General features: G+C 64.0%; 2 protein-coding genes across 7 annotated transcripts in view; both read left to right on the forward strand.

Moving 5' to 3' along the window:
- CABIN1 (calcineurin binding protein 1) overlaps window positions 1-10,223 on the forward strand; it is a 98,468-nt gene extending 88,245 nt beyond the window's left edge. For all 6 annotated transcript variants that reach the window (XM_029227175.1, XM_029227166.1, XM_029227190.1 and 3 more), the window contains 6 exons: window positions 158-832; window positions 1,790-1,864; window positions 4,302-4,584; window positions 7,647-7,811; window positions 9,512-9,738; window positions 9,836-10,223. In XM_029227175.1, coding sequence (XP_029083008.1) covers window positions 158-832; window positions 1,790-1,864; window positions 4,302-4,584; window positions 7,647-7,811; window positions 9,512-9,738; window positions 9,836-9,979 — 1,569 coding nt within the window. In that variant the 3' untranslated portion in view covers window positions 9,980-10,223. The remainder of the gene's footprint in view (window positions 1-157; window positions 833-1,789; window positions 1,865-4,301; window positions 4,585-7,646; window positions 7,812-9,511; window positions 9,739-9,835) is intronic.
- A 2,277-nt stretch (window positions 10,224-12,500) lies between these two features.
- On the forward strand, window positions 12,501-22,524 carry SUSD2 (sushi domain containing 2). The gene is made up of 15 exons (XM_029217252.1): window positions 12,501-12,576; window positions 14,033-14,240; window positions 14,407-14,558; window positions 15,036-15,203; window positions 15,695-15,866; window positions 15,985-16,186; window positions 16,418-16,503; window positions 16,588-16,856; window positions 16,946-17,089; window positions 17,186-17,344; window positions 17,698-17,946; window positions 18,063-18,335; window positions 18,451-18,627; window positions 18,769-18,871; window positions 18,999-22,524. Exons 1-15 carry the CDS (start codon window positions 12,501-12,503, stop codon window positions 19,021-19,023), a joined length of 2,463 nt encoding a protein of 820 aa, XP_029073085.1. The 3' UTR covers window positions 19,024-22,524.
- Window positions 22,525-22,813: the final 289 nt, after the last annotated feature.

Raw genomic sequence — 22,813 nt, forward strand, 5'->3', positions numbered from 1 at the left:
GGGCCTTCCCAGGCAGCTCTCCAGGCCCAGCCCTGGCCAGCGAGCAGTTGGGCAGAGCCTGAGTGGCCTTGGTGGGTGGGCAAACCTGGCGCCCAAGGGTGCTTTCTTGTGGCAGAAACACCAGACACACTGAGTCTTACCATTGGTTTCCTCACAGGGGTCAGAACACCCAGGGCCCAAGGCCTGTGGCTTCCCTGGAGCCAGGATGACCACCGACGTCTCCCACAAGGCCAGTCCTGAGGGTGGCCAGGAAGGCCTCCCGCACCCCAAGAAGCCTCCTCTGGCTGATGGCTCAGGGCCAGGGGCCGAGCCAGGGGGCAAAGCAGGCCCCCACAACCACCGACCTGTGGCTGTGCATGCAGGAGATGGTGCAGACCAGGGCGGGGAGTGGAAGGACAATGAGAGCCCCCGGGCAGGCCCCACAGAGCCCATGGACACGGGGGAGGCCGCCACCCGTGGCTCAGACTCGGAGCGGGCGCCACCCCTGCAGCCAGGCCGCCCCCCAAGAGACTGGGGCCCCGAGAGCCGGCCAGCCGAGCTGTCCCTGGAGGAGCTGAGCATCAGCGCCCGGCAGCAGCCCAGCCCGCCCACACCGGCCCCACCAGCCGCCGCTGCTGCCCCGGCCGCCACCCCTGGACCCAGGACAGGCAGCCACCCCGAGGAAGCACCTCCACGGCCTAGCCGCAAGAGGAAGCTCCTGGAGGACACAGAGTCCGGCAAGACCCTCCTGCTGGACGCCTACCGAGTGTGGCAGCAGGGCCAGAAGGGCGTGGCCTATGACCTGGGCCGCATCGAGAGGATCATGTCCGAGAGCTACATGCTCATCAGGCAGGTGGGTGGCCTTGGGGCGGGCCTGGCGGCTCTGTTCCCAAGCGTGATCACGGCCAGGCCGCCCGGGGTGGGCTTTCAGAGTCATTCCTGGTCACCTCTGAGGTTTTCTACTGTGAGCACGAGATAGGTTCAGATATGTTACAATTTTATTTGTCAACTAAACGTTAGTAAACCTGGGGAAACATATACCAAAAAGCAAAACGAAAACAACATGCTTTTAAATGTTTATATTCACCCATAAAGGAAAGGAAGCCACTTTGCAGAAATCTTGTCAAGTCTGGCACAGGGAGTCGGGGCCCCCGAGTAGGGGGCTGCAGTGGAGGAGCCCTTCTTATTCTGTTTCTTTTTAAAAAACTCCATTAGGCACACGTTTTTTTCTCTATTTAGAGAAAAATAGGTTCTTTCCACAGGAAGAACCCTGCACTGTGACTGGTTCATACAGGGTGACCATCTTGATACACTGTTTTCCCTTTAACTTGTGTTAATTTGCACTGCAGCTCGTGAGTGTGTCTGTCTTATCACCACCTCACAAGCATCCAGCAGTAACTTTTTTTGTTGCTGATAAACTAGAAAAAAAGCCCTGCATTCCCTGCTGGTGAGGGCAGGCCCTTTCACCACTCCAGGCTGGCTGTCTCCCTCATGCCCTGTCTGCTGCTCATCCAGGGCGACCCCCAGGTCTCTCCGGCCTCATTGCCCACATGAGGGGCAGGTTCTGGCTCAGAGTCTGCCAGCCTCAGCCCCCGAGGATGAAATAGCACAGCCACAGACATGAACGTGGCTTGGCCATCTGGGCCCAGAGCAGTGCCCCTGGTAGATGGGCCTGGGAGACAGGGCTGGGGTCCTGGGGGGAGCAGCAGTGGGAGGGCTCACCCTGGGAGCTGTCCTCAAACACCAGGGGCCGGGGGAAGGCTGGCCACCGAGGCCCCTGCCCTCTGACCTTGGGCGTCTCCTTGCTCAGGTGGACGAGGAGGCTGCCCTGGAGCAGGCCGTGAAGTTCTGTCAGGTCCACCTTGGGGCCGCCGCCCAGAGACAGGTAAGCGTGACCCTGCCTGTGCCAGCCTCGTCGTGCAGAGCCCGCCCCGGGCTGCAGGCTGGTCAGGTGGGCCCAGGGGAGATGGGCAGCTGAGCCTCAGGCCCTGAAGGAGCCCCTGACAACCCGCCTGGGGGTGCACCAGACCCCAGCTCTGACTGGGCGTGTGACACGAAGGTCCCCTCACCCCCGCACCTTTTCTCTAAACAGGGAGGATGTTCGCTACTTAGTCGACTTCAACTGGAAAGGTCATTCCTCTGCACAGAGGTGGAGCTGGGATACGGGGCTGATAGGAGCAGGGTGGGCGGGGGTCCTGGTGTTTGTCCAGCATCGTGTTTTGGGAAGACTCCCTACTGTTGGGTGGAGAGGGTGGGCTGGGGCAGGGGCCAGGTCAGGTGAGCCACAGGTGGGGATGGTCCCGGGCCAGGTCACTAGGTCAAAGGGCAGGTACATGCCATTTGGGTAGGTGCGGCCTCTTTGTCCCCAGGGGTGTCCTGACTGCCCTGCCCCAGCAGCAGGCCCGGCCTTCCCAGTCATCACTCTTCCTTGGGCCCCCTGGGGAAGGGTGTCATGAGGGAGTCCAGAGGCAGGAGCTCAGGGCAGTGGGCGTCCAGCTGCAGCTGGGGAGTCGTGTCCTAGTCCCTCAGCGGCTGGCTGCCCCTCGGTGTCCAGATGGGCTTTTTCTCAGTGGAGTGGGGCATTGGGCCACTACCCCACCTGGGTTCTGGGTCTGAGGAAGCCCAGAGGTTCAACCTTCACCAAGTGGGCTGTGGGCCACATAGGTGGGCCAGACCCCCAGCTGAGGGCAGGAATCCCTGGAGACAGGTGTCCCCCTGCCGGCAGTCCCCACCGCCCTGCTATTGCCAAGGCAGCAGAGTTCACAGTGCAGCCACCTCGTCACAACCTCTGCTCTGTGGGAAGAAATGACTGCCCAGTGCCCCAGAGCAGGGTCGGGCCCAGGGGTCCCCCTCCTGCCTCCTCCACCAACCCAGACTGGGGCAGGTGGGCAGTGATCACTCCAGAGAAAGGAGGGCTGTTTCTGATGCAGACTTTTAAGGTGCTTGAAATGATAGAACCACACAGGAAACCCCCAGACAGCTTCCCCCTTAACTGGTCTCTGGTCTGAGGTAAAAGAGGGTGCTGAGCTGGCAGGAGCCAAGGGCAAGGAGGGGACATGGGGAGATGGAGGCCCACGGAGGACCAGCACCCAGCTGGGACCTGGCCTGTCAGAGGAGCCTAGGAAGCGACCTCAGGGATGACAACCATGTCGGTCACAGCTGTCCTGGGCCCGCCTCTGGCCAGTGCTGCGGGGGAGGCAGCCATGGCCCTGGGAGCCACTGCTCCCACCCATTTTGTGTCCATTTTGCTGGAGGCATTTCCGAGTTGCCATGCGGCCCGGCACATGCCAGGAGGGTGCTCAGGACATAATTAGAGGCTGAGTGCCATCACCCGTGGCTCCCACAGGACAAGGACACAGCACCCACCTTCCCCATGTGTCTGCCCACAACAGACAGGTCCTGTCCTGCCCACCCTCCCACTGGAGGTCTGGGCTCATCCCAGACACTCACTGCACAGCAGAGTCGCCGGGCTGACCGCACCCCGTGAAGCTGGGGATGGGGCGTGCTCCCAGCAGGCGTGAGGCTCCCGCACTTGCAGCCCTGGGCAGGGGTCCCCACGGCCCTGGTGTGCGCTGGCTCCAAGTATGGTGGGCCTGGGGCTGGTGGCCTGCAGGCTGGGGTGTGGCTCAGGCACTAGGGTGCAGCCCTCAGCTCTGCTGCCAGAGGCCGCGCGGAGCCCCTGCCCCACCTCGCAGCTGCTCTCAGGGAGCCGTGGCCCTCACACCGCCTGGGGAGTGGGCTTCAGGTGCAAAGTGGAAAAGGCCTAGCGGCAGAGGGAACTGTGTGCACAAAGATGGGGAGGCCCTGAAGGGCCCGGCTCCCTGAGAACCGACGGCCTATGGTGGGGGAACCACGGGGCAGCCGAGGCCAGGCTGCCGGCAGGGGCCACGCTTGGGGCCGCCTCGGGTGCTGTGGCTTTGGGGCTGCACAAAGCCCAGGAGCTGACTCTTGCGGTGTCATCCCGGCTGTCTCAGGACCCCTCCACCAGTGGCCTTGGGAAGTTGCCCTCCAAGACTGACCTCCCATACTGCAGTCCCCCCTTGGGGGCCACCAACCTGTGCCCCGGGTCATGGTTGGCACCCAGGAGTGGGAGGGTGAAGATCCCAGCCAGCCTGATGCCCCTCCACTGAGCCCCTGCCAGCGTGGCCTGGAAGTTCTCCTAGGGACGGACTCTGGGCCCCCAGCGGTGTCCCGAGTTGGCAGAGTGGGCCTCCCTGCTAGCATTGAGGCCCAGAGCGGGGCACCATGACAGGTGTCCTGGGGGATAGCGTGGACTCAGGCCTGCCCAACTGGCCTCCCTCACTTCCCCTTTGTCCTCCCAGGCTGCAGGGGACACACCCACCACCCCAAAGCACCCTAAGGACAGCCGAGAGAACTTCTTCCCTACAGCTGTGGCCCCTGCAGCCCCCGACCCCACGCCGACGGACACCCCGCAGCGGCCCAGCGATAGCCACACCAAGCCTCGTCCTGCGCAGGCTGCCGCCCCGGCTGTTGTCACCTGTCCTCCCTCGGCGTCAGGCTCTACCCCAGACCTGTCCAAGGATCCCGGGCCCCCACGGCCACACAGGCCCGAGGCCACCCCCAGCATGTCCTCTTCGGGCCCAGGTGAGTCCCATCCCCTTCACCTGGTGGTGAGGCCCGGCTGGGCCAGAGCAGGGCCCAGACCCCGTTGCCAGCCAGCGGCAAGTCCTGCTCATTGCATGGAGAGTGTGGGCGCCTCCAGCCTGGTGATCCCTGAGAAGCTGTCTCCACCCCACCCCACCCTCACGGCACCCACCTCACCATGTTTCTCCTCGCACGAGGATTCAGGAGTGGGGAGGGGGTCCTGACCCCAGTGCACACGAGACCTCTCAGGCCTGTGAGCAGTCCTGGGTGCCTGCTGGGCTGTGGGGCAGACCCGCCCAGCCCCTGTGCCCCCGGGGCAAGGCAGACGGAAGCCGGCCAGGCTGAGGCGGGGGCTGCGGAAGGATGGGGCTGAGGGCTCTGTCGGCAGGAGGGAGCCCCAGTTCCTTCCAAATTTAGATGCCCCTGGGAATGGGAACGGCAGCCCACGGGCGGGGGCAGCCAGCAGACCAGGGAGGGCAGACGCTTCAGGACAAAACACACACGCACACACACCCTGCACCTCTCCCTCCCTGCTCCGCGGACCCGGGGCCGGGCTCCCACCTGCCCGCACATCCCTGCTCGTCCCTGAAGGCCAGGCTCACCTGTCCACCAGGAGCCATCGACATGGAGGGCCACAGCTGGGGTGCTACTGTCTGCCATGCAGGCTCGGCCATGTCATTTCCTGACCCATCTGAACAAGGGGACAGTCAGCCCTAGCAGGAGTGCCCGGCCGGAGCCAGACCTGGAAGCCCGGTTAGCCGTGACCAGGAGCGCTGCTCCCACAGGCTGCTCTGCCCAGATGGAGACTGAGGGCCCAGGCCCCCAACCTCATGGGTCCCTAGTTTGCTCTGAAGGTGGGGAAGTGCAGGGATCCTCTACCCAGCCAGTCACAGTGGTGCTGACCACGGCCTGAGACAGTCACCTCCCCTGAGGTAGCCCCTGCAGCCGAGTGTTTAGGGAGGAGCCTCTGAGGCCGAAGGACCACAGATGCGGCTCCACCCAGTGGCCTGGGCATCCCCTCCTCTCTGCCGTCCCATGTGTCTTGCTGTCCACACCCAGCAGAGCAACGGTGGCAGACGGTGAGCACGGCCCTACAGGCGGGTTTTGCTAGGGGTGACTTCACAGGGTGGCGGCAATGACCATCCACGGCCCGGGGAAGCCACTCACTCCACGAAGACCTGGCTGCTGTCCCTTGGCCTGTCGCCGCCCCCGCCTGACTCCTGCCCCAGAGGATCAGAACTTCGGGGGCGTCAGGCCATCAGCTGGTCCCCTGGGCGCTCTCAGGTTGTTGGTGGCCTCAGGTTCTCGCCAGCTGTTGGTTCCTCAGTTCCTCCACTGTGCGTCCCCCAAGAGGGGCCCTGACACTGCCCATCGCTGCCCCCGTCTGCTCACCTCCCTGTCTCCTTGGGTGTCTGCCCGCCACAGGCCAGGACCGGATTTCCTGCTGACGGTGCCTGGCCCATGAGTGATTGAGGGTCCCTCTTGCTGAGGTGGTCAGGGCTCCAGGGGTGGGGAGTGGGGGCTCCAGGCCGTGGGACCAGCTGGGTCAGGACTCAGGGCAGGGAGCACCTGTCTGTGCAGGGTGCCGCCCGCCAGACGGGGTTGAGGGGGCCACAGTGCCGGCCTCGTGCCAGTCGAGAAGCCAGGGAGAGTCTGAACCTGGGTCAGGGGCGCCTCCAGGACACTGGGCCTTGGGGACTCAGCGGCCAGGCTGTGAGTCTGCCTAGAGAGCAGGGAGAGTTGCCCCGATGGCTCAGGATTCCAGCCGGTCCCCCTGCTTCCACAGAGCCTGAGGCCTGGGGGCTCGGGGAGCCCCAGATAGCTCTCCCCTGAAGGCTGAGGCACCAGGCAGGTCCCCTCCCCGTTGGTACCCCCACCACCCCACCGTGGTCCTCCTCACAGGGCCGCCTGGCCTAGGAAGCACCTCTCCACGTGCTTGAGTCTCTGCTGGACTTCCCTGCCTCGAGTGTCCCTCCTCTTCTGGCCACCCATCAAGAAGGGAGGCCGGACCGTGCCCTGGGGGCAGGAGGGACTGATACCTGCCCCCTGAGGGCAGACTTCGCTTCCTGCCAGCCTGGCCTGTAGACTGCTCACAGCAAGGTAGCCCCCTGCCCGCTCCCCTAACCCAAGCAGCCGCTCCAGGTCGCTTGGCCAGGCCCTCAGTGTTGGGCCCAGCCAGGCAGGGCTTTGCCACCTATGGAAGGCCCTGGACCAGACAGCCACCGGGCCTGCATCGCATCGTGGGTGCGTGCCCAGTGCAGTGACCCATTCCTGCCGCGGGGCCACAGGATTCCTGCTGCTCCACCTGCTCCGCGGGGCCCAGGAGGGCAGCTCTGCTCCGCGGGGCTCAGGAGGGCAGCTCCGAGGGGCTCATCCCTGCCTGTGGGGCTCATGCCTGCCTGTGGCAGCTCATCCCTGCCTGTGGCAGCGTGTGGAGCTGGACCCTGGGAACGAAGAGGCTGTGACCCTGACTGCCGGGCAGTCAGAACCGAGAAGGGAGGGCGTGGCTCGTGGCCAGGCAGCAGGGCAGGTGCTGTCCTCCAGGAGCTGGAGCTGACAGGCAGGAGGCCCATCTGTCCCCCTGCCCAGCCAGGGAGGGGCCAGCGTCACCCCAAGTGGGGAGCGGCTGGGTGTTGGGGTCATGGCCGGCGTGGCAGGAGGAGGAATGGGAGTGCAAAGAGGCCGGACGTGGCCGGGGGCCCTGGGGGCAGGCACACCTGTGCCGACTGACCACCTGGCACCACGGAGGCTGATTCCCAGCCCCCTCCTCACGCCTGGAAGGTGTGGCCTGGCAGGAGGGCGCCAGGCCCGCCACCGCTCCATCTACTTTGTCCTTAGCTGGATTGTTCGGTTCCAGTGGCCACTCCTGTAAGCTGGGGTGGGGCCCCCGCTGTGTCAGGTTCATAGCATGTCCACAGGGGTGAGCGGTTTCCTGCTGGTAGCAGCCTGGCCCCACCCGGGCGATTGTTCCAGCGGAGCCCCTGCGCGGCCATGGTGGAGGTGGAGGCCCCTATCCCAAGGGTGGGGGGCGTGTCACCCATAGCCGTGCTGTGTTTCCACAGAGGAAGAAGAGCTGGCAGGAGGGGCAGAGGGCACGGGCTCCCTGCCCCAGGAGCCGCGGTGCAGCGAGCAGGTGAAGACGGCCCCCGAGGGCCCTCCAGCAGAGCCGCACTGCTGGCCAGCAGAGGCGGTCCCCCGGACCGGTGCTGAGCCCACCTGCAGCCAGGGTAAGGCCAGTCGGGAGCAGCCCATCACGGCCCCCAGGGCCAGCAGTCAGCGGGTGCTTCTTGACAGAGGGGCCTGGAGTGGGCCTGGGGGTGAGGTAGACAAGAAAGGCAGGCCAGGCAGGGAAGGCCTGGCTGGAGAGCTTCCTCGGGGGAGGGAAGGGCCCGAGACCCCCCACCCCCACCCCCACTCCCGCCTCACAGAGGGGAATAGCTCGGGAGGTGCTGAGCCCAGGCCAAGGTGGCCTAGCCGAGAGGGAGGGGTGCCTGTGCCCAGATGGGTCCATGGGAGGGGCAGGCGTGGGGCGGGGAGGAGTCAGGGGTGGGCAGAGGGCCGGCCGGGTTGGGCGGAGCCGGATGGGCATCCGTGTCATGTCTGTGTCCGTGTCTGTGTCTGAGTCACAGCCTGTTCCCACCAGCCGCCTCAACCAGCCAGGCCCCTCGGGGACTCCTCAGGGCTGGGGCCTCTCGCAGACCCCACTCAGGACAGCAGGGCTTGGTGCCAGCCCGAGGGAGTCGGGCATGGGGGCTGAGTAAGCCCCGCTCCTTTTAAAGCCATGGAGCAGCGGAAGAATGTGGACACCAGCCAGGTTGCGGCTCCCGGAGGCTGCCAGCCCACACTGCTGCCTCACAGCTCCAGCTCATCCTGAGGCGCGAGGGGAAAGTGGATGCTGGCTGAGTGGCCGGCTCTGGGCCCCAGCATCCTCCCTGTGGCGGGAATGACCAATAGAATGTGTGTCCTAGTGATCTCAGGTGGCCTCGGCCTGCAGCCGCTCGAAGCAGGGTTTTGGTTGCCGGCCAGTGAGCGTGCTGAACCCTAGCCACTAGACCAGTGGTTAGTGACAAGGCCCCGGCTCTTCGGCTTTGCAGAACAGAATTCCCATAAAGGCGGAAAGTAGTGAAACAAGTGAAGTGTTTATTAGGAGGAAAAAGTGTACAGTACATGTAGATAGACACACAGGTGGGCTCAGAGAGAGAGTGGCGCCCTCCTGCTAGTTTGAACCACTTACATGGGGCATTTCTTCCGGGTTTCCTTTGGCCAGTCATTTTGATTTGCCTGGTTCCAAGTCCATATTTGGTATATCTCAGGATCCTCCCCTGTGTGCGTGCCTCTCTTAGCCAAGATGGATTCTAGGGAAGAGACCTATATGGGTAGTGAGCATCACTCCCCTTTTGACCTCCAAGGAGCTTTCTAGTCTGGAAGGTCTCTTGGACTTGAGAATGAGGAATATGTGGCCTGTATTCCTCATCTGGGCAGGGCCCAGCCTCCTTTCTCAATTGCCCTGCTATTTTCATCTTGGAGTATCTGTCCACAGGGAGCGAACTCCAGCTGTTCGCCCTGGGGGCTCGTCTATCTCCTGCCTCACTAGGATGGTCTGAGAGCCCACATGCATGCCTGGGAGGTGCAGGGCTTGCCTGTGTCCCAGCCCTGGGCACCCAGTGAACACTGTGCTTTTGGGGGTGCCCCACAGCCCAGAGACAGAGCCAGGCCCTCGGGGAGGCAGAGAGACAGGAGGAGGCCTGGGAGCCTGGCAACCAGCACAGGCCTAAAGAGAGAGGGTAGGGCGGTCTGACGCTGCCAGAGGAGGCGTCTTGGTGCCTCTGTGGTGCAGGGTTTGCGGGGGATGAGCCCCAAGGAAGGGAGGGGCAGGCAGGCCCGGGAGGCCGAGAGCCCGGCTCAGTCCACTGGGTCCACCCCACAGTTGCCAGCTCCAAGGTGCCCAGTGGTGGGAGTGCCCAGCCACCCGAGGGCCACCCGGGCAAGGCTGAGCCCAGCCGGGCCAAATCACGCCTCCTGCCCAACATGCCAAAGCTGGTCATCCCCTCGGCCACCACCAAGTTCCCCCCTGAGATCACCGTCACGCCGCCCACCCCGACGCTGCTCTCGCCCAAAGGCAGCATCTCAGAGGAGACCAAACAGAAGCTGAAGGTGACGGCAGGTCCTGGGTGGGACACAGGGCTGGGGGTGGGGGGTGGGGTGGTGGTGCCAGGCTGCCACTGACCACTGCCTCACCCGGTCTGTGCAGTCAGCCATCCTGTCTGCCCAGTCGGCTGCCAACGTGAGGAAGGAGAACCTGTGCCAGCCGGCCCTGGAGGTCCTGGAGACATCGAGCCAGGAGTCCTCGCTGGAGAGCGAGACAGATGAGGACGATGACTACATGGACATCTGAGGGCCACTCCCCACGCACCACCACCTCCACCACCCCACCACGCCCCGCCCAGTGGGGCGTCCCCACCACAGGGCCACAGGCCACAGGAGCCCAGCAGGGCCCGCCTCCTTTTTTATGAAGTGATTTTCTTTGTAAACGTGACCAGCCCAGCCAGGCGGCCTCGTCCACCCTCCACGGGCTCTGTCTGGGTCACGGCAGTGGAGGGTCCTTTTTTGGTTGCTTTTCTAATAAAGATGGAACCGTCGTCTTGGCCTCTTTGTCCCCTGGGGTGGCGATCCCTGTCCAGGCTTTCTGGGCCTTCCTCCCCCAGGCCAGGTCAGGGCCTGACCCACAGGCACCCGGGGAGCAGGCGGGAGCCACACGGGGCAGACGCTCCCGGGAGAGACAGCAGCCGGGCCTGGAAGGAGCACAGGGGTGAGGGCACGTCCCTCCAGAGTCAGGGTCAGGAGGGTCCCAGCCGTGCTGAGGAGGTGGCTTACACCCCAATGTGATGGGCACCCTGGGGAGGGGCCTGAGGCAGGGGGTGGCGCTGACCTCCCACCATACTCGCCTTCTGACAGGACCAGCCACATGAGTCGGGGGGCTCGGTGCGAGATACAAACGTGGGGCCCCAGCAGAGTGATGTTGGCCCCACCATCCCGGCTCCAAGCCCGTCTGTTCTGTGGGAGCATCTGCCCCTCTGTGCTGTGGGGGCCCAGCCGCCAGCCCCACAGCTGGGGGCCGGTCCTGCTCTGGGGGCCTTCTCTGAAAGGTGTTCTGTCCGGGGAGGGGACAGAGACCCTTCTTGCTGCGCTGTGCCCCCACCCCCCACTGCCTGGGAAGAAAGGCCCAAGAGGCTGGACACTGCAGGGTCCCCAGCCCAGGCCTGGCAGAGCCACGTGGGAACCCAGGGCGCTGAACTGGCACTGACTCAGGCCCTTCTCAAGGCTGCAGGGCCTGAGGGAACCGGCAGTTACTCAGCTGAGCCCCCTGGGCCCCCACGCTGCACTCCTGGCTTCTGGCTCAGGCTGGGGAGAGGAGGTGGCCACCTTCCTTCCCCCGGTCCACAGACCCCCTTCCTGGGAACAGCCTAGCCATCTCCCAGGGCCCTTCCTGGCTGGGGCGCAGGACACCTCTGTCCCTCCCCAGGAGCTTCCTTCCCTAAGCTGTGCTCTGGGCCCGGGCGAGTCCCAGCACCGGCCCCCAGGCTGGCTGGGGACCTCAGTGCCCACACCCAGGGCACCTGCCCACAGAAGTGCTCTGAACACCCAGTAATCCACTTGGGACTTCTGGTTCCGACTCCCGCGGCTGGCTTCCGACACCTGTGGCAGCCCAGCTCTCTGGAGCAGCTGCGAGGCAGCGGTGACCAGAGAACAAGGCTGGCCGACCTCCGCGGCCAAGGCCGGTCATGTGGCCAAAGCCTGTGCCCCGCTACCTTCAGTTCCCTGAGGGGTCCAGGACCCTGTCTCCTTCAGACGTCTTGAGGAACTGCCACTGTCTGCCTGTCCAGACCCCAGGCCCAGGTGGCAGAGCCCAAGTGAGTCCTAGGCCTGGGTTCCCCCCATACCCTGACCTTGGAGGCTCCCAGAAGATGCCTCTCCTGGTGACCTAACCGCCCCCTCCCTGTCTGGGCCTCAATCTCCTCACCCGCACCAATAGGAGGAAGGTAGACAAAGAGATTATGTAAATATCGAGAGTGAAAGGGTAGGGGCAGGTGGGGCCGGGCGGCTCCTTTCCTGGTCCCCAGCCCAAGGCAGACGCACGTCTGGAGCCCTCAGACTGACCCAGGGGCCTAGAGAGCCAGGCCAAGGGGAGACCAGGGTCCTGGCCTCAACTCCCACCCCACCCCCAGGGTTAATTTGCCTGAGGCTAGGCCCCTCCCTCCTCCTTCCCCTCCCCCTCTCCCCCTTCACCTCCTGCCTCCTCCTCCTCCCCAACTCTCCCTTCCCCTCCTCCTTCCCCCTTCCCCTCCTCCCTCCAAAAGGGATCCCCACGGAGCTGTGTCTGACAGCTCCCACCCTTCCTGAGAGGGAGCCCTCCCCCAGCGCCCACACAGCCGGCCTGCAGCAGGTACCAGCAGGAAGTCACTTGCTCCCTTACCCCACCCGGCTGTGGGGAGGAACTGGGACCCCCTGCTCCCTGCAGGGAAGCTGAGGTGCCAGGCTTGTGGCCTGGGACCCCAGGGGCTGGAATCCTGGGATTGCAAGGACAACCCTGCCTCATCCCCACTGCAGCATCCCATCCCCTTCAGGAGCCTGGCCTGGCTCCCCAGAGCAGGCTCGGGGGTGGGATCCAGGGTCTGAGCTGCAGCTTCCGGACATCCGGCTTCAGGATGTGGGCCCCCTCCCTGAGTCGCGGGCCAAGGGCCAGGAATGTGCTAACTGGGCAAGTAGGGCCCTGCTAGCGCATAGGACACCTGTGGACTTTGAGAGGGGACCCGGGTGGGGCGGGGTGGCAGCGTGGGGCGGGGCCAGGCCGTGGGGAGTGAGCCGCCGCCACCTCCCAGCCACTGCTGCGCTGGCTGCAGACACAGGCAGGCACCATGAAGCTGTCTCTCCTGCCCTGGGCCCTGCTGCTGCTGGTGACAGCCCCCGACCCAGGCCCCTGGCCTGCAGCAGGTACGCCCCCACGCTGCCCTTCTGTCCCCCGTCTGTCTGTCCATCTGCCCGCTGTAGTCAGACCCAGGGCAGAACTTCCCTGGGCTCAGCCTCTGTCCACCCGTCAGGCCATCTGTGACCATACTAGGGGTGCTAAGAAGAAATTCTGGGGAGCCCAGGGTCAAGGGGCTGCTGGTAGGGATGGGGGTGTCTGGGCCATGCCTACCCTAAGCTGGCTGGGAGCCAGAAGGCAGTGGTGGGCTGGGAGGGAGGTGGCCAGGGTGTGGTGAGCTCGGGAGAGCCCTTGGCCTGCACCTCAAGCGCCGATGGAGGGTGTGTTTGTACATGGAGGAGCCCCCAGCCCCACTGGGCCCCCTGCCTGGCCAGAGGCAGGATTCTGGGTCCTTCTCAGGGTGGGCTGAACCCGAGAAAGTCTAGGGGAAGGCCACGCACTCCAGAGCCGGGACCCTGGCCCCCGGGCTGGGCTGGGCTGAGCTGGTATTTGCCAGCTCCCCAGCCCCCTCCCCGGCCTATCTCCCATCTCAGGGAAGCACCAACACCCTCCTTCCACTTATCTCACTTACAGTCATCACTGGGCCTCCTTCCCCACCCCCTCAAGCTATCACAGTCTTGGTCAATACATATTTGTTGAGTGCCAGGCCCTGTGCTGGGTGAAGTAGGGCCCGCAGTGGTGGCTCAGGCCCAAGCCTGGCCCTTGACCAGCCCCTTTGGGGAATGGCAGGGAAGGGCCAGATGGGACGTGGGCCTGCACCCCACCCCTGTCTCCACCCTCCAATCTGCGCAGCCAGGCCAGCTCCAGGGCGATGGGTGCCCACAGCCCCCCACCAAACCACCCTGTCCCCTCTCCTGGCCTGGCTGGGTCCTCTGCTGGAACTGTCCCTCCTCGCCCCTAAACGAAGGGGAGAACCCCTGGCCTTCTCCCCCGAGGGTGGGGCCGTAACCGGTGAGCCCGCACGGCCCAGCGGAGTGAGATGTGGCAAACTCAGCCTGGGCGCCAGCCCCTAGTGGGCCTCCAATGGGACTCTTAGTAGCCATATCCCAGACCCCAGATCGGGCAAGCCAGCGTGGTTCTTCTCCAGGCTGCCGGTCCTTGATGCTTTAGGAGTGGAGACAGGTCCCCGGCCCATGTCAAGGGGTCAGGCACGTGTAGCCATCTGAGGATGCCGTCAGGTACTGGACTTGGTAGCCAGTCTGCCCAGGGGCTCCTCCCAAAAAGTTTTATGTCTGGACACATTTCCCCAAATTTCCCCTCATTCTAGCCAGTCATTCAGGCCAACTGGACTAAGAGTTACCCCACCCCATGGGCCCTATGGGTTTCCACTGGGTCCACGTGGTGGTCAGTGCAATTCCTGGCCAACTTTCTCCTGGGGATGCTTCTAACAGGCTCGAGGGGGAAAGAGATGTGGGCCCTGTACATGGGGTGGCCAGGCTGGGCACTCAGGGCCCTCTCCTCCAGGTGCCCAGGGGAGCTGCTCCCACCGTTGTGGAGTCCAGGATGGGCCATGCTCCTGCCACCCGACCTGCTTCGGCCTGGCCAGCTGCTGCTCGGACATTCGGGACTTCTGCCTGGAGATCTTGCCCTACTCGGGCTCCATCATGGGTGGCAAGGATTTTGTGATACAGCATCTCAACTGGTCCAACCCCACTGACAGCGTGATCTGCAGGTGGGAGGCCCGAGGACTCTGTGCACGCTGGGGCTCAGACCCACTGGCTGGTTGGGTGGGGCCCCCGGGACAGAGGACTGGGACGGCTGTCCAGGGAGGAGGCTGGGAACCTCAGAGAGGTCAGCCCACGCTGGCCCAGCCTCTCCTGCCTCCTCCACACTCACAGCTTTAAGGAGAGCATCCAGACCCGCGGCTTCGTGGACTCCTCGGGACGAGTGCACTGTGTGTCACCCTTGCTCTATGAGACTGGCCGCATCCCCTTCACGCTCTCCATGGACAATGGCCGCTCCTTCCCACGCTCAGGCACCTGGCTGGCTGGTGAGACCCAACATGCTGGTCCAGACTGGAGGCACCAGGCCGCACCCTCCCGGGCCCAGGCCCCTCACAGGGACTTTCCCTTGCGCTAATCTATGCACACCTGGCCCACCTGCTCTGGGTGAACCAGTCCCTCTGGAGGCCCACCCGACTCCCTGGGTGCAGGCTCCCCAAGCTCCTTTCCCCACCGCTGGCACCCATGCAGGAGTTCCAGCCCACAGGGAGTGTGGCTCGGCCAGCCAGGGGAGGGCAGCAGCCAAGTGGAGGACAGAGGCCTGGGCATGGGTGGGGGCAGGGCCCTGCCTCTCTCAGTTCCTGCCCTTTCCTGCCGCCAGGGGGAGAGCATCGCTCCCAAGGGACTGCTGTGCTTTGTCCTTGGGAGGTCCCCACAGCTCTAAGAGCCCCGGGCCTCCTCCCCTGGACCCCCTGGGCCCTGGGCCTTCACTCACCCCTCACCCCCGCCCCCTGCCCCCTGCCCAGTGCACCCCAGCAAAGTGTCAGAGTCTGAAAAGAGCCAGCTGGTGAATGAGACCCGCTGGCAGTACTACGGCACCGCCAGCGCCCAGGGTAACCTCACCCTGACCTGGAACACCTTGGCTCTGCCCACGAACTCCATCACCGTAGAGCTATGGGGCTACGAGGAGACAGGTGAGGCCAGCAGAGTAACCCTAGGCTGCCTCTGTGGGGCCTGGTGGGGTCAGGAGTTTGGAGCTTGCAGAGATGGGAGAAAGGGGATTCCAGGTGGAGGGAATCCAGGTGGGGATTTCCAGTGGGAAGAGTGCAGGCAAGAAAGGGGAACTGGCTGGAGCAGCACAGGGAAGCTGGGGATCCCTGGCTGTTTGGGTACCAGCTCTAGGAGGAGGTGTGGCCATTCTCTGCTCCTGGATACAAGGCTTATCCTGGAAACAGGAAAGGCTTGCTCTGCCCCATCCTCTCTGAGTCCCTGGATGGCTGGCTGGCCCTGGGCCTGGCTCCCTCCCCAAACAGGGCAGGGCCTCCTATGGTGGTCATCTGTCTACCCTTCTGTCCATCTACCAGGCTGCTCTGAGCACCAAAGACCGGCACCCCACCCCCCCACCCCATGCCCCGGGGTTCCTCGGACTCAGGCCCAGGGGCTGACAAGGCCTTCTCTCCCCCAGGGAAGCCGTACTCCCAGGAGTGGACGGCAGCGTGGTCATACCTGTACTCCTTGGCCACAAGCATCACCAACTCCGGCTCCTTCACCTTCACACCAAAACCTGCACCTCAAGACTACCAGAGGTGGAAAGTGGGTGCCCTTCGCATTGTCAACAGCAAACACGCAGGGGAGAAGTAAGGGCCGCCCTGCAGCAGATGGGCTGGGGCCTGTCTGCCTGCTGCCCCCACGCTAGATGGGGAGCCAGGGCCGAGGGCAGGAAGGGTGGTCTCTAGTGTGCATGTGTCCCCATAGGGACGTGCACGCACTCTGGAGCAACGAGCACGCGCTAGCCTGGCACCTGGGCGATGACTTCCGGGCAGACCCTGTGGCCTGGGCCCGAGCTCAGTGCCTGGCCTGGGAGGAGCTGGAGGACCAGCTGCCCAACTTCCTGGAGGAGGTGCCCGACTGCCCCTGCACCCTGGCCCAGGCCCAGGCTGACTCTGGCCGCTTCCAAGTGAGCCCCCACCCCAGTCAGGGCCCAGTAGGGAGCGAGGGGACGGGCGGGGCCAGCTGCCCCAACTAGGCACACGGCTGTGCCGTACAAGGCAGTGCAGGGGGAGGCAGGTAGAGACCTGGGAGGTAAGGCTGGGGTCTGAGGGCCCAGGGCCCCAGAGGGGTTGGCTCCCAGGGAGGGGATGACAGAGGGCAAAGCCAGTGCAGGGGACAGCAACCAGCCACTCTGCAGGCAGACTACGGCTGTGATATCGAGCATGGCAGCGTGTGCACCTATCACCCAGGGGCTGTGCACTGCGTTCGCTCCGTGCAAGCCAGGTGAGCACGGAGACGGTGGGCAGGGTGCGGGGTGGGGGCTGGGGGCAGGATGCCAAGGCGGCCCTGACCTGTCTGTGCCCCCAGCCCCCTATATGGCTCAGGCCAGCAGTGCTGCTACACGGCAGCGGGCACACAGCTCCTGACAGCCGACTCCACCAGTGGCAGCACCCCAGACCGTGGCCACGACTGGGGCGCACCCCCATACCGCGTGCCGCCCCGCGTGCCGGGCCTCTCCCACTGGATCTACGATGTCATCAGCTTCTACTATTGCTGCCTCTGGGCGCCCGAGTGCTCCCACTACATGCAGAGGCGGCCCTCCAGTGACTGCCACAGCTACCAGCCCCCGCGCCTGGGTGGGTGCTGCCTGGGCAGGTGCTGGCCAGGGCGAGGCCCCAGGCAGGGCGGGGCCAGGGCAACCTGCCTGACCCTCCGCTCTCCACAGCTTCCGCTTTCGGGGACCCACACTTTGTCACCTTCGATGGCACCAACTTCACATTCAACGGACGCGGCGAGTATGTGCTGCTGGAGGCCTCTGGGACTGACCTGAGGTTGCAGGCGCGGGCCCAGACCAGGATGACGCCCGAGGGTGAGGCTGGGCCCTGGGGCTCTGGGTGGCTCAGGGTCATCCCTGGGGAGGGGGAGGCTGAGCCGAGTGGACCCCATTTTGCACCCATCATCCCAGGCTCTCAGGACCGAGGCACAGGGCTGACTGCTGTGGCTGTCCAGGAGGGCAACTCAGATGTGGTAGAGGTCCGGCTGAGGGATGGGGCCGGGGCCCTGCAGGTGCTGCTGAACCAGGAGGTGCTCAGCTTCAAGGAGCAAAGCTGGATGGACCTGAAGGGTGAGTGGGATGGTGGGGGCCCCACTCCCCTGCCCTCCCCGCCGGGGCCTCCACACCTCTCTCTGGCCCTGGCAGAAAGCAGGCGGTGTCCAGAGCGCAGATGGGGAGGTGGAGTCAGGGCATGAGGGCCGACAGGCAACCCCCTCGCACGGCCCTGGTATGGGGGCCCCATTTAGGGCCTGGGCACCTCAGATCCACCGCCCGGGGTGGTGGAGTGTCATAGCAGGCTGGGCCCTGGGGACACCCTCCCTTGCCTCTGAGCCCATGGGTGCCGGCCCATGCATCCCGGGGCTCTGGGGTCACAGCAAGTTGCCCACAGGGGCGGCCCTGACCCCAGCTCCCCCTGTGTCCAGGCATGTTCCTGTCAGTAGCTGCTGGGGACAGAGTATCAGTCATGCTGTCATCAGGGGCCGGCCTGGAGGTCAGCGTCCAGGGTCCGTTCCTGAGTGTGGCGGTCCTGCTGCCCGATAAGTTCCTGACCCACACACGAGGCCTCCTTGGGACACTCAATGACAACCCCTCAGACGACTTCACCCTGCGCAGCGGCCAGGTCCTGCCCCCCAGTGCCAGTTCCCGAGAACTGTTCCAGTTTGGGGCTGACTGTGAGTGACCACAGGCTGGAGGGGAGGGGGCACCATGCTGGGGGGTGCTCAGTGGAGGTGTGTGTGTGGGAGCCCCCAGGCCCTCCCACCAGCCAGGCCTGCTGCTGTCTCCCTAGGGGCTGTGGAGAATGCCTCCTCCCTGCTCACCTACGACTCCAAGTTCCTCGTGGAAAACTTCCTGCTCCGGCCCAAGCATGACCCCAATTTCCTGCCCCTCTTCCCCGAGGAGACCACCTCCAGCCCCAGCCAGGAGAGTGAGGCGGCCAAACTGTGTGGGGACAACAATTTCTGCAACTTGGACGTGGCGGCCACCGGGAGCCTGAGCGTGGGCAACGCCACGCTGTTGGTCCACAGGCAGCACCTGCTTCGCGCGCAGAGCCTGCAGCCCGGTGAGGGCGGTGGTGGGTGAGGGCGGCGGGCACTGGGTGCTGGGACACGGCCCCCCAGGCTGGTGGCTGTGGTCAGCAGCTCAGGCCTGTCGTCTGTGCCCCACCCCTGCCCCAGTGGTGTCCTGTGGCTGGCTGGCTCCGCCCTCCAACGGGCACAAGGAGGGCATGAGGTACCTGGTGGGCTCCACTGTCCACTTCCACTGCGACAGCGGCTACAGCCTGGCCGGGGCCGAGGCCAGCACCTGCCAGACTGATGGCACCTGGTCCCAGCCCACCCCGACTTGCCAGCGAGGTGAGGATGCCCCGCCCACCTACCGGCCCCTCCCACCAGCTCTCGGCCTGCCCCCAGCATTGCCCCGCCCACGCGCCCGCCCCGCTTACGTGCCCTGCACGTGTGCGCCCACCCACGCCTTACGCCCTGCCGCCCCTCTAGGACGGAGCAGCGCGGTGCTGCTGGGCGTCATCTTTGGAGGCCTGGCGGTGGTGGCCCTCGTCGCGCTCGTCTACGTGCTCCTACGCCGCAATAAGAGCAACACGTGAGACCCCCGCCCTTCCAGACCCCCGTCTGCCCCTCCTAGGCTCTGTGCCCCTCCTAGGCTCTCCTGGCGTCCCGGGGCGCGGGTGGGACCACCGGGCCTGCTCTAGACCCAGCCTCTGTTGCAGGGCCGTCTGGGATTCGCAACCCTGAGGGAAGCACGCTTGGCCGGCGGCCAAGGGCACACAGGACCTCCCCGGGGCCAAAGACCAGCCTCCCAAACTCCCAAGAACGTGCACCCCAGTACTTGGATCCACAAATCCCTACCACCATACACCTGGGACACGGACACCTGAACCTGAGCTTTTAAAGCCCGGTGCCCTGCTCTGTCACCAAAGACCCGGACCTTGAGTAGTCACTGTGGAGTTCCCGAGGCTCTGTTCCCCACATACCCCTGACTCTTAATTCCCCAGGCCCGAGACTCCGTACCCTTGAATTCTGAGGCCTGTCTCCCGAGCCCTAATACTCCAGCGCCTGATCTTCAAAGGCCAGTACCTCAGATCCCTTGCCCATGATGCTGATTCCCAGTATACTGAGTCGTGGTGCCCCAACAGGGGGCCCCAGGGCCGAGCTGCCTTGATTCCCAGACCCTGGGCCTGGCCTGAGACTGTAGGTGGGTCCAGACTTGGGTGTGGAGAGTCACCCTCTAAGCTCCAGGCTTGTAATTCTAAGTCTCTGGAACATCTCCTGAAACACCCCTTCCTGCCTGTTGGGGGAGAAAACAAGCCTTTGGTGCCCCTTCCCTGGTGTCCTCATGCTCGTGCTGTGCCTTGGTTCCAGGGAGTCCCACGGTTGCCCTGTGCGGTCCACAGCACCCAGAGCAACCTGGGTCTGAGGCCTTCGTCCACTGGCAGGTCGCCTGGGACCGGTCTCTCCCCAACCTCTGTCTCTCCATCTGTAAAGTGGGATCTGGAACAATGACCACGTTGTGGCAGGGAGGGGAAGGGTTCTCCATGGGGTGCTACGCTGGGCACTCAAGAGAAGGGACAGGGCTGGGCGGCCCACCCTCCCCCAATGTAGGGAACAAGCAAGCTGGCAGCCTGGCCCTGGGCCCCCCACCCTGCCCTGTCACAGCCCCAGAGGCAGTCTGGTAATGCGATGCCCAACTGGTCCCGGTCCCTGAGCCCTTTGCCCAGGAGTGTCCAGAAGCTAGTACAGGGCCCAGGCCTCATGCCCTCACTGCCCCGTTTGTAGCAAGGGTGCTGAATGGGGGCTGTGGGCAGGCCTGGGCAGGGTAGGATGGGGTCAGATTTGCATCATAGGTGTTAGATGGAGAAAGCACCAGGGAGTGTGGGGTTGGAGGTTGGCGCCCCCTGGCCAGGGCGGGCAGCTCTGCCTGAGAGGAGTGAGGGGCAGGGGGTTGCCCACGAGATCTGGAGCCCTGGGTGGGAGGCTGAGAGAAGCCCCTTCACCGCAGCACCAAGAGTGGCCACGTGGGGGCAGCAGAGGGTAAGAACAGTGGAGGCGGAGGCTACACAGGGACCCAGGCCATCGGGGAGAGCAGTGCAGTTGGGCCAGCAGGCTTGTGGTCACAACCCCGGCCAAGGTTCATGCAGACCCACCTCTTCATCTCCCTCATCTGGGGGGTGACCGCGAGTCGTCCCCCAGTCTCAGAGGTTGCATGGGTCATCTCCCTCACCTGGGAGGGTCTCGAGTCATCCCCCAGTCTCAGAGGTTGCATGGGTTACTCAAGGTCGTCCAGCTGGCACTGACCACTTGGATCGGAGGCCAGGCCTCCCTACCTCCTCAGCCTCACCTTTGGCAGAGGGGTGGGCAGGGGCAGCGGCAGATCCCATCTGCAGGGATTCCTGGAGTGTGCACAGTGGGGCACATTTGAACAGGGCTAAGATGAGATTGGGGGGGGTGGGAGTCCTGGGGGTGGTGCTGAGGAGACTCTGGTGGAGGCGGATGGGGTCAGTGCTTCTTGTCCTTCCAGACCCCCCCCACCTCCCCCCAACCTCTGGGCTTCCAGCTCAGGACAGGGGGGCTGAGGCCCCACCCTTTGGCCCCTGGGCAGGTACTTTCCTCTCTGCAGATGAGGTAAGGCAGGGCTGGCCTCCCACCAACCTGAGCCCCAGTGCTTCCTTGCCGAGCCAGGCCGGGCCAGGCCCTTGATGGTGGGTGAGGGTCAGGTTCCTGGTCAGAGCAGGAGGGCAGGGGCAGCATCACCGCTCCCAGACTGGCCTCAGAGGTGTGATTGGTCAGAGAGCTTTCCAGGTAGAGGAACAGCCTGAGCAAAGGCTCAGAGGATGGGAAGTGCACTCAGGTCTGAGGAGTAACGTGGAGGGCAGCAGTAGAGGTGCCTCCCCTGCCAGGCTTCATCCTGAAAGTAAAGCATGGCCTCCCTCAGGCCCCCTACCCTACTCTTGTCCCTCTAAGGTAGGCCCTGGAGCTGCCCTGGCAGGAGAAGGGCTCCATCGTGGCCCTGGCCCCAGACGTCAGGCCTTCCCAGTGCCAGGGGCCGGCCAGGCTGGGAAGCCCCAACACCTGGCAGGGGTTTTCCCAGGGACCCGTCGGGAGTCTGGGGTGCTGCAGGGCCTGTGTGAGGGCACAAGATCCCAGAGCTGGGCAGAGACTCCCTAGAAACATCAACGGTAGGCACCCTGGCCTCAGAGAGGTGGTCTCCCCAAACCACAGCCCCAGGAAGTGACGGCACCAGAACCCAGCGGCCAGTCCCCTGTCCCTTGTACTAGTTGGGATTTTGAGGACAGTAATCCAGGGACTTGGAAATGCAGGTAATGAGAGAGCTGGGAAGTGAAATAGGAGCCAGCGAGGGACAAAGCGTGGGGGAGGCCAAGGAGCCAGGCCAGGTCCCCAAGAAAGAGAACCATGCGGTTGTGTGGGGCCCTCACCACAGAGACAATTACCCCACCAACAGAGGCCTCTAGCCTCCCGAGGAGGGGAAACACCACTTCCCCTCCAGCCTCCCACTTGGGCCTCCTGTTGGCTGAACAGTGGGAAGGGGCTGATGTAGGGGGAAGGGACCAATGTGGGGAGTAGGGACCCCTCTGCCAGGCTGCTTCCTCCCACAAAGCCCCAGGTGACCGAGTCCCTGCCCCGGGCCAGGCCTCTGCTGGGAGACCCCTGTCCCCATGGTCCATGCTGCTCTGGAGGAGGGTGTGATCGGTGTAGTGCATTGTGGGAGCAGGAGGCCAGGTGGGTGCTTTTTGGAGGAGTCTGGCTCCAGCTGAATTTCAGAGGACAGAAGCCATTAGAGAAGTGAGGTCCAGTAGGTACTCTGCAGCCACACAGGCCGGGTGCCCTTCCAAAAGCACTGGACTACATTCCCCAGCACCCTTTGCAGTTGGTGCAGTCATGTGACTGGTTTCTAGCAGGAGGGGGTGGGGCAGTTCCAGGGCTGGCCCTTAACACCTCCACAGGCAACCCCCTGCAGGCCCTTCCCCCTGCTCCCGATGTTGCTCAGGTGACTGGAAGCCATGCCAACCTAGGTCCCTAGCATGTGGAAGGATCTCCCCATCCCCACCTGTTCACCCATCCAGTACTGCTTTGGGAACAAAAAATAAACTTCCCTTGTGAGTAAGCCATAGTACATTTTGGGGTCTATGTGTTGCAGCAATTGGTCCCCTGAACTATACACAACAGGCAGAGATGTGAAAAGATGGCCTTATGTTTTTCATCAGTGTTGAAGATAAATACTATGTGCAAAAGGTTTTAAAAAATTCAGTGGATCTTCCAGTGTTCATAGCAGCGTTATTCACGATAGCCAAAAGGTGGAGGCAACTTAAGTGTCCATCAACAGGTGAATGGATAATCAAATGTGGTCTATCTGTACAATGGAATATTATCGGGTCATAAAAAGGAAGGATATTCTGACCACTGCTACAACATGGATGAACCTTGAGGACATTATGCTAAGTGAAATAAGCCAGACACAAAAGGACAAATACAGCATGATTCCATTTACATGAGGTCCCTAGAGCAA

This window comes from Monodon monoceros, unplaced genomic scaffold, assembly GCF_005190385.1.
Source record: "Monodon monoceros isolate NGI ecotype Baffin Bay Population unplaced genomic scaffold, NGI_Narwhal_1 Super_Scaffold_1, whole genome shotgun sequence".
NCBI classification, from domain to species: Eukaryota; Metazoa; Chordata; class Mammalia; order Artiodactyla; family Monodontidae; genus Monodon; species Monodon monoceros.

What these genes read in the sequence shown, in the direction of transcription:
- SUSD2 (XM_029217252.1), top strand. Translation starts at nt 12,501, where the DNA reads ATGAAGCTGTCTCTCCTGCCCTGGGCCCTGCTGCTGCTGGTGACAGCC. An exon ending in AGCAAACACGCAGGGGAGAA is followed by an intron (nt 15,867 to 15,984) that starts GTAAGGGCCGCC and finishes GTGTCCCCATAG; the next exon opens with GGACGTGCACGCACTCTGGA. An exon ending in CACCCCGACTTGCCAGCGAG is followed by an intron (nt 18,628 to 18,768) that starts GTGAGGATGCCC and finishes CCGCCCCTCTAG; the next exon opens with GACGGAGCAGCGCGGTGCTG.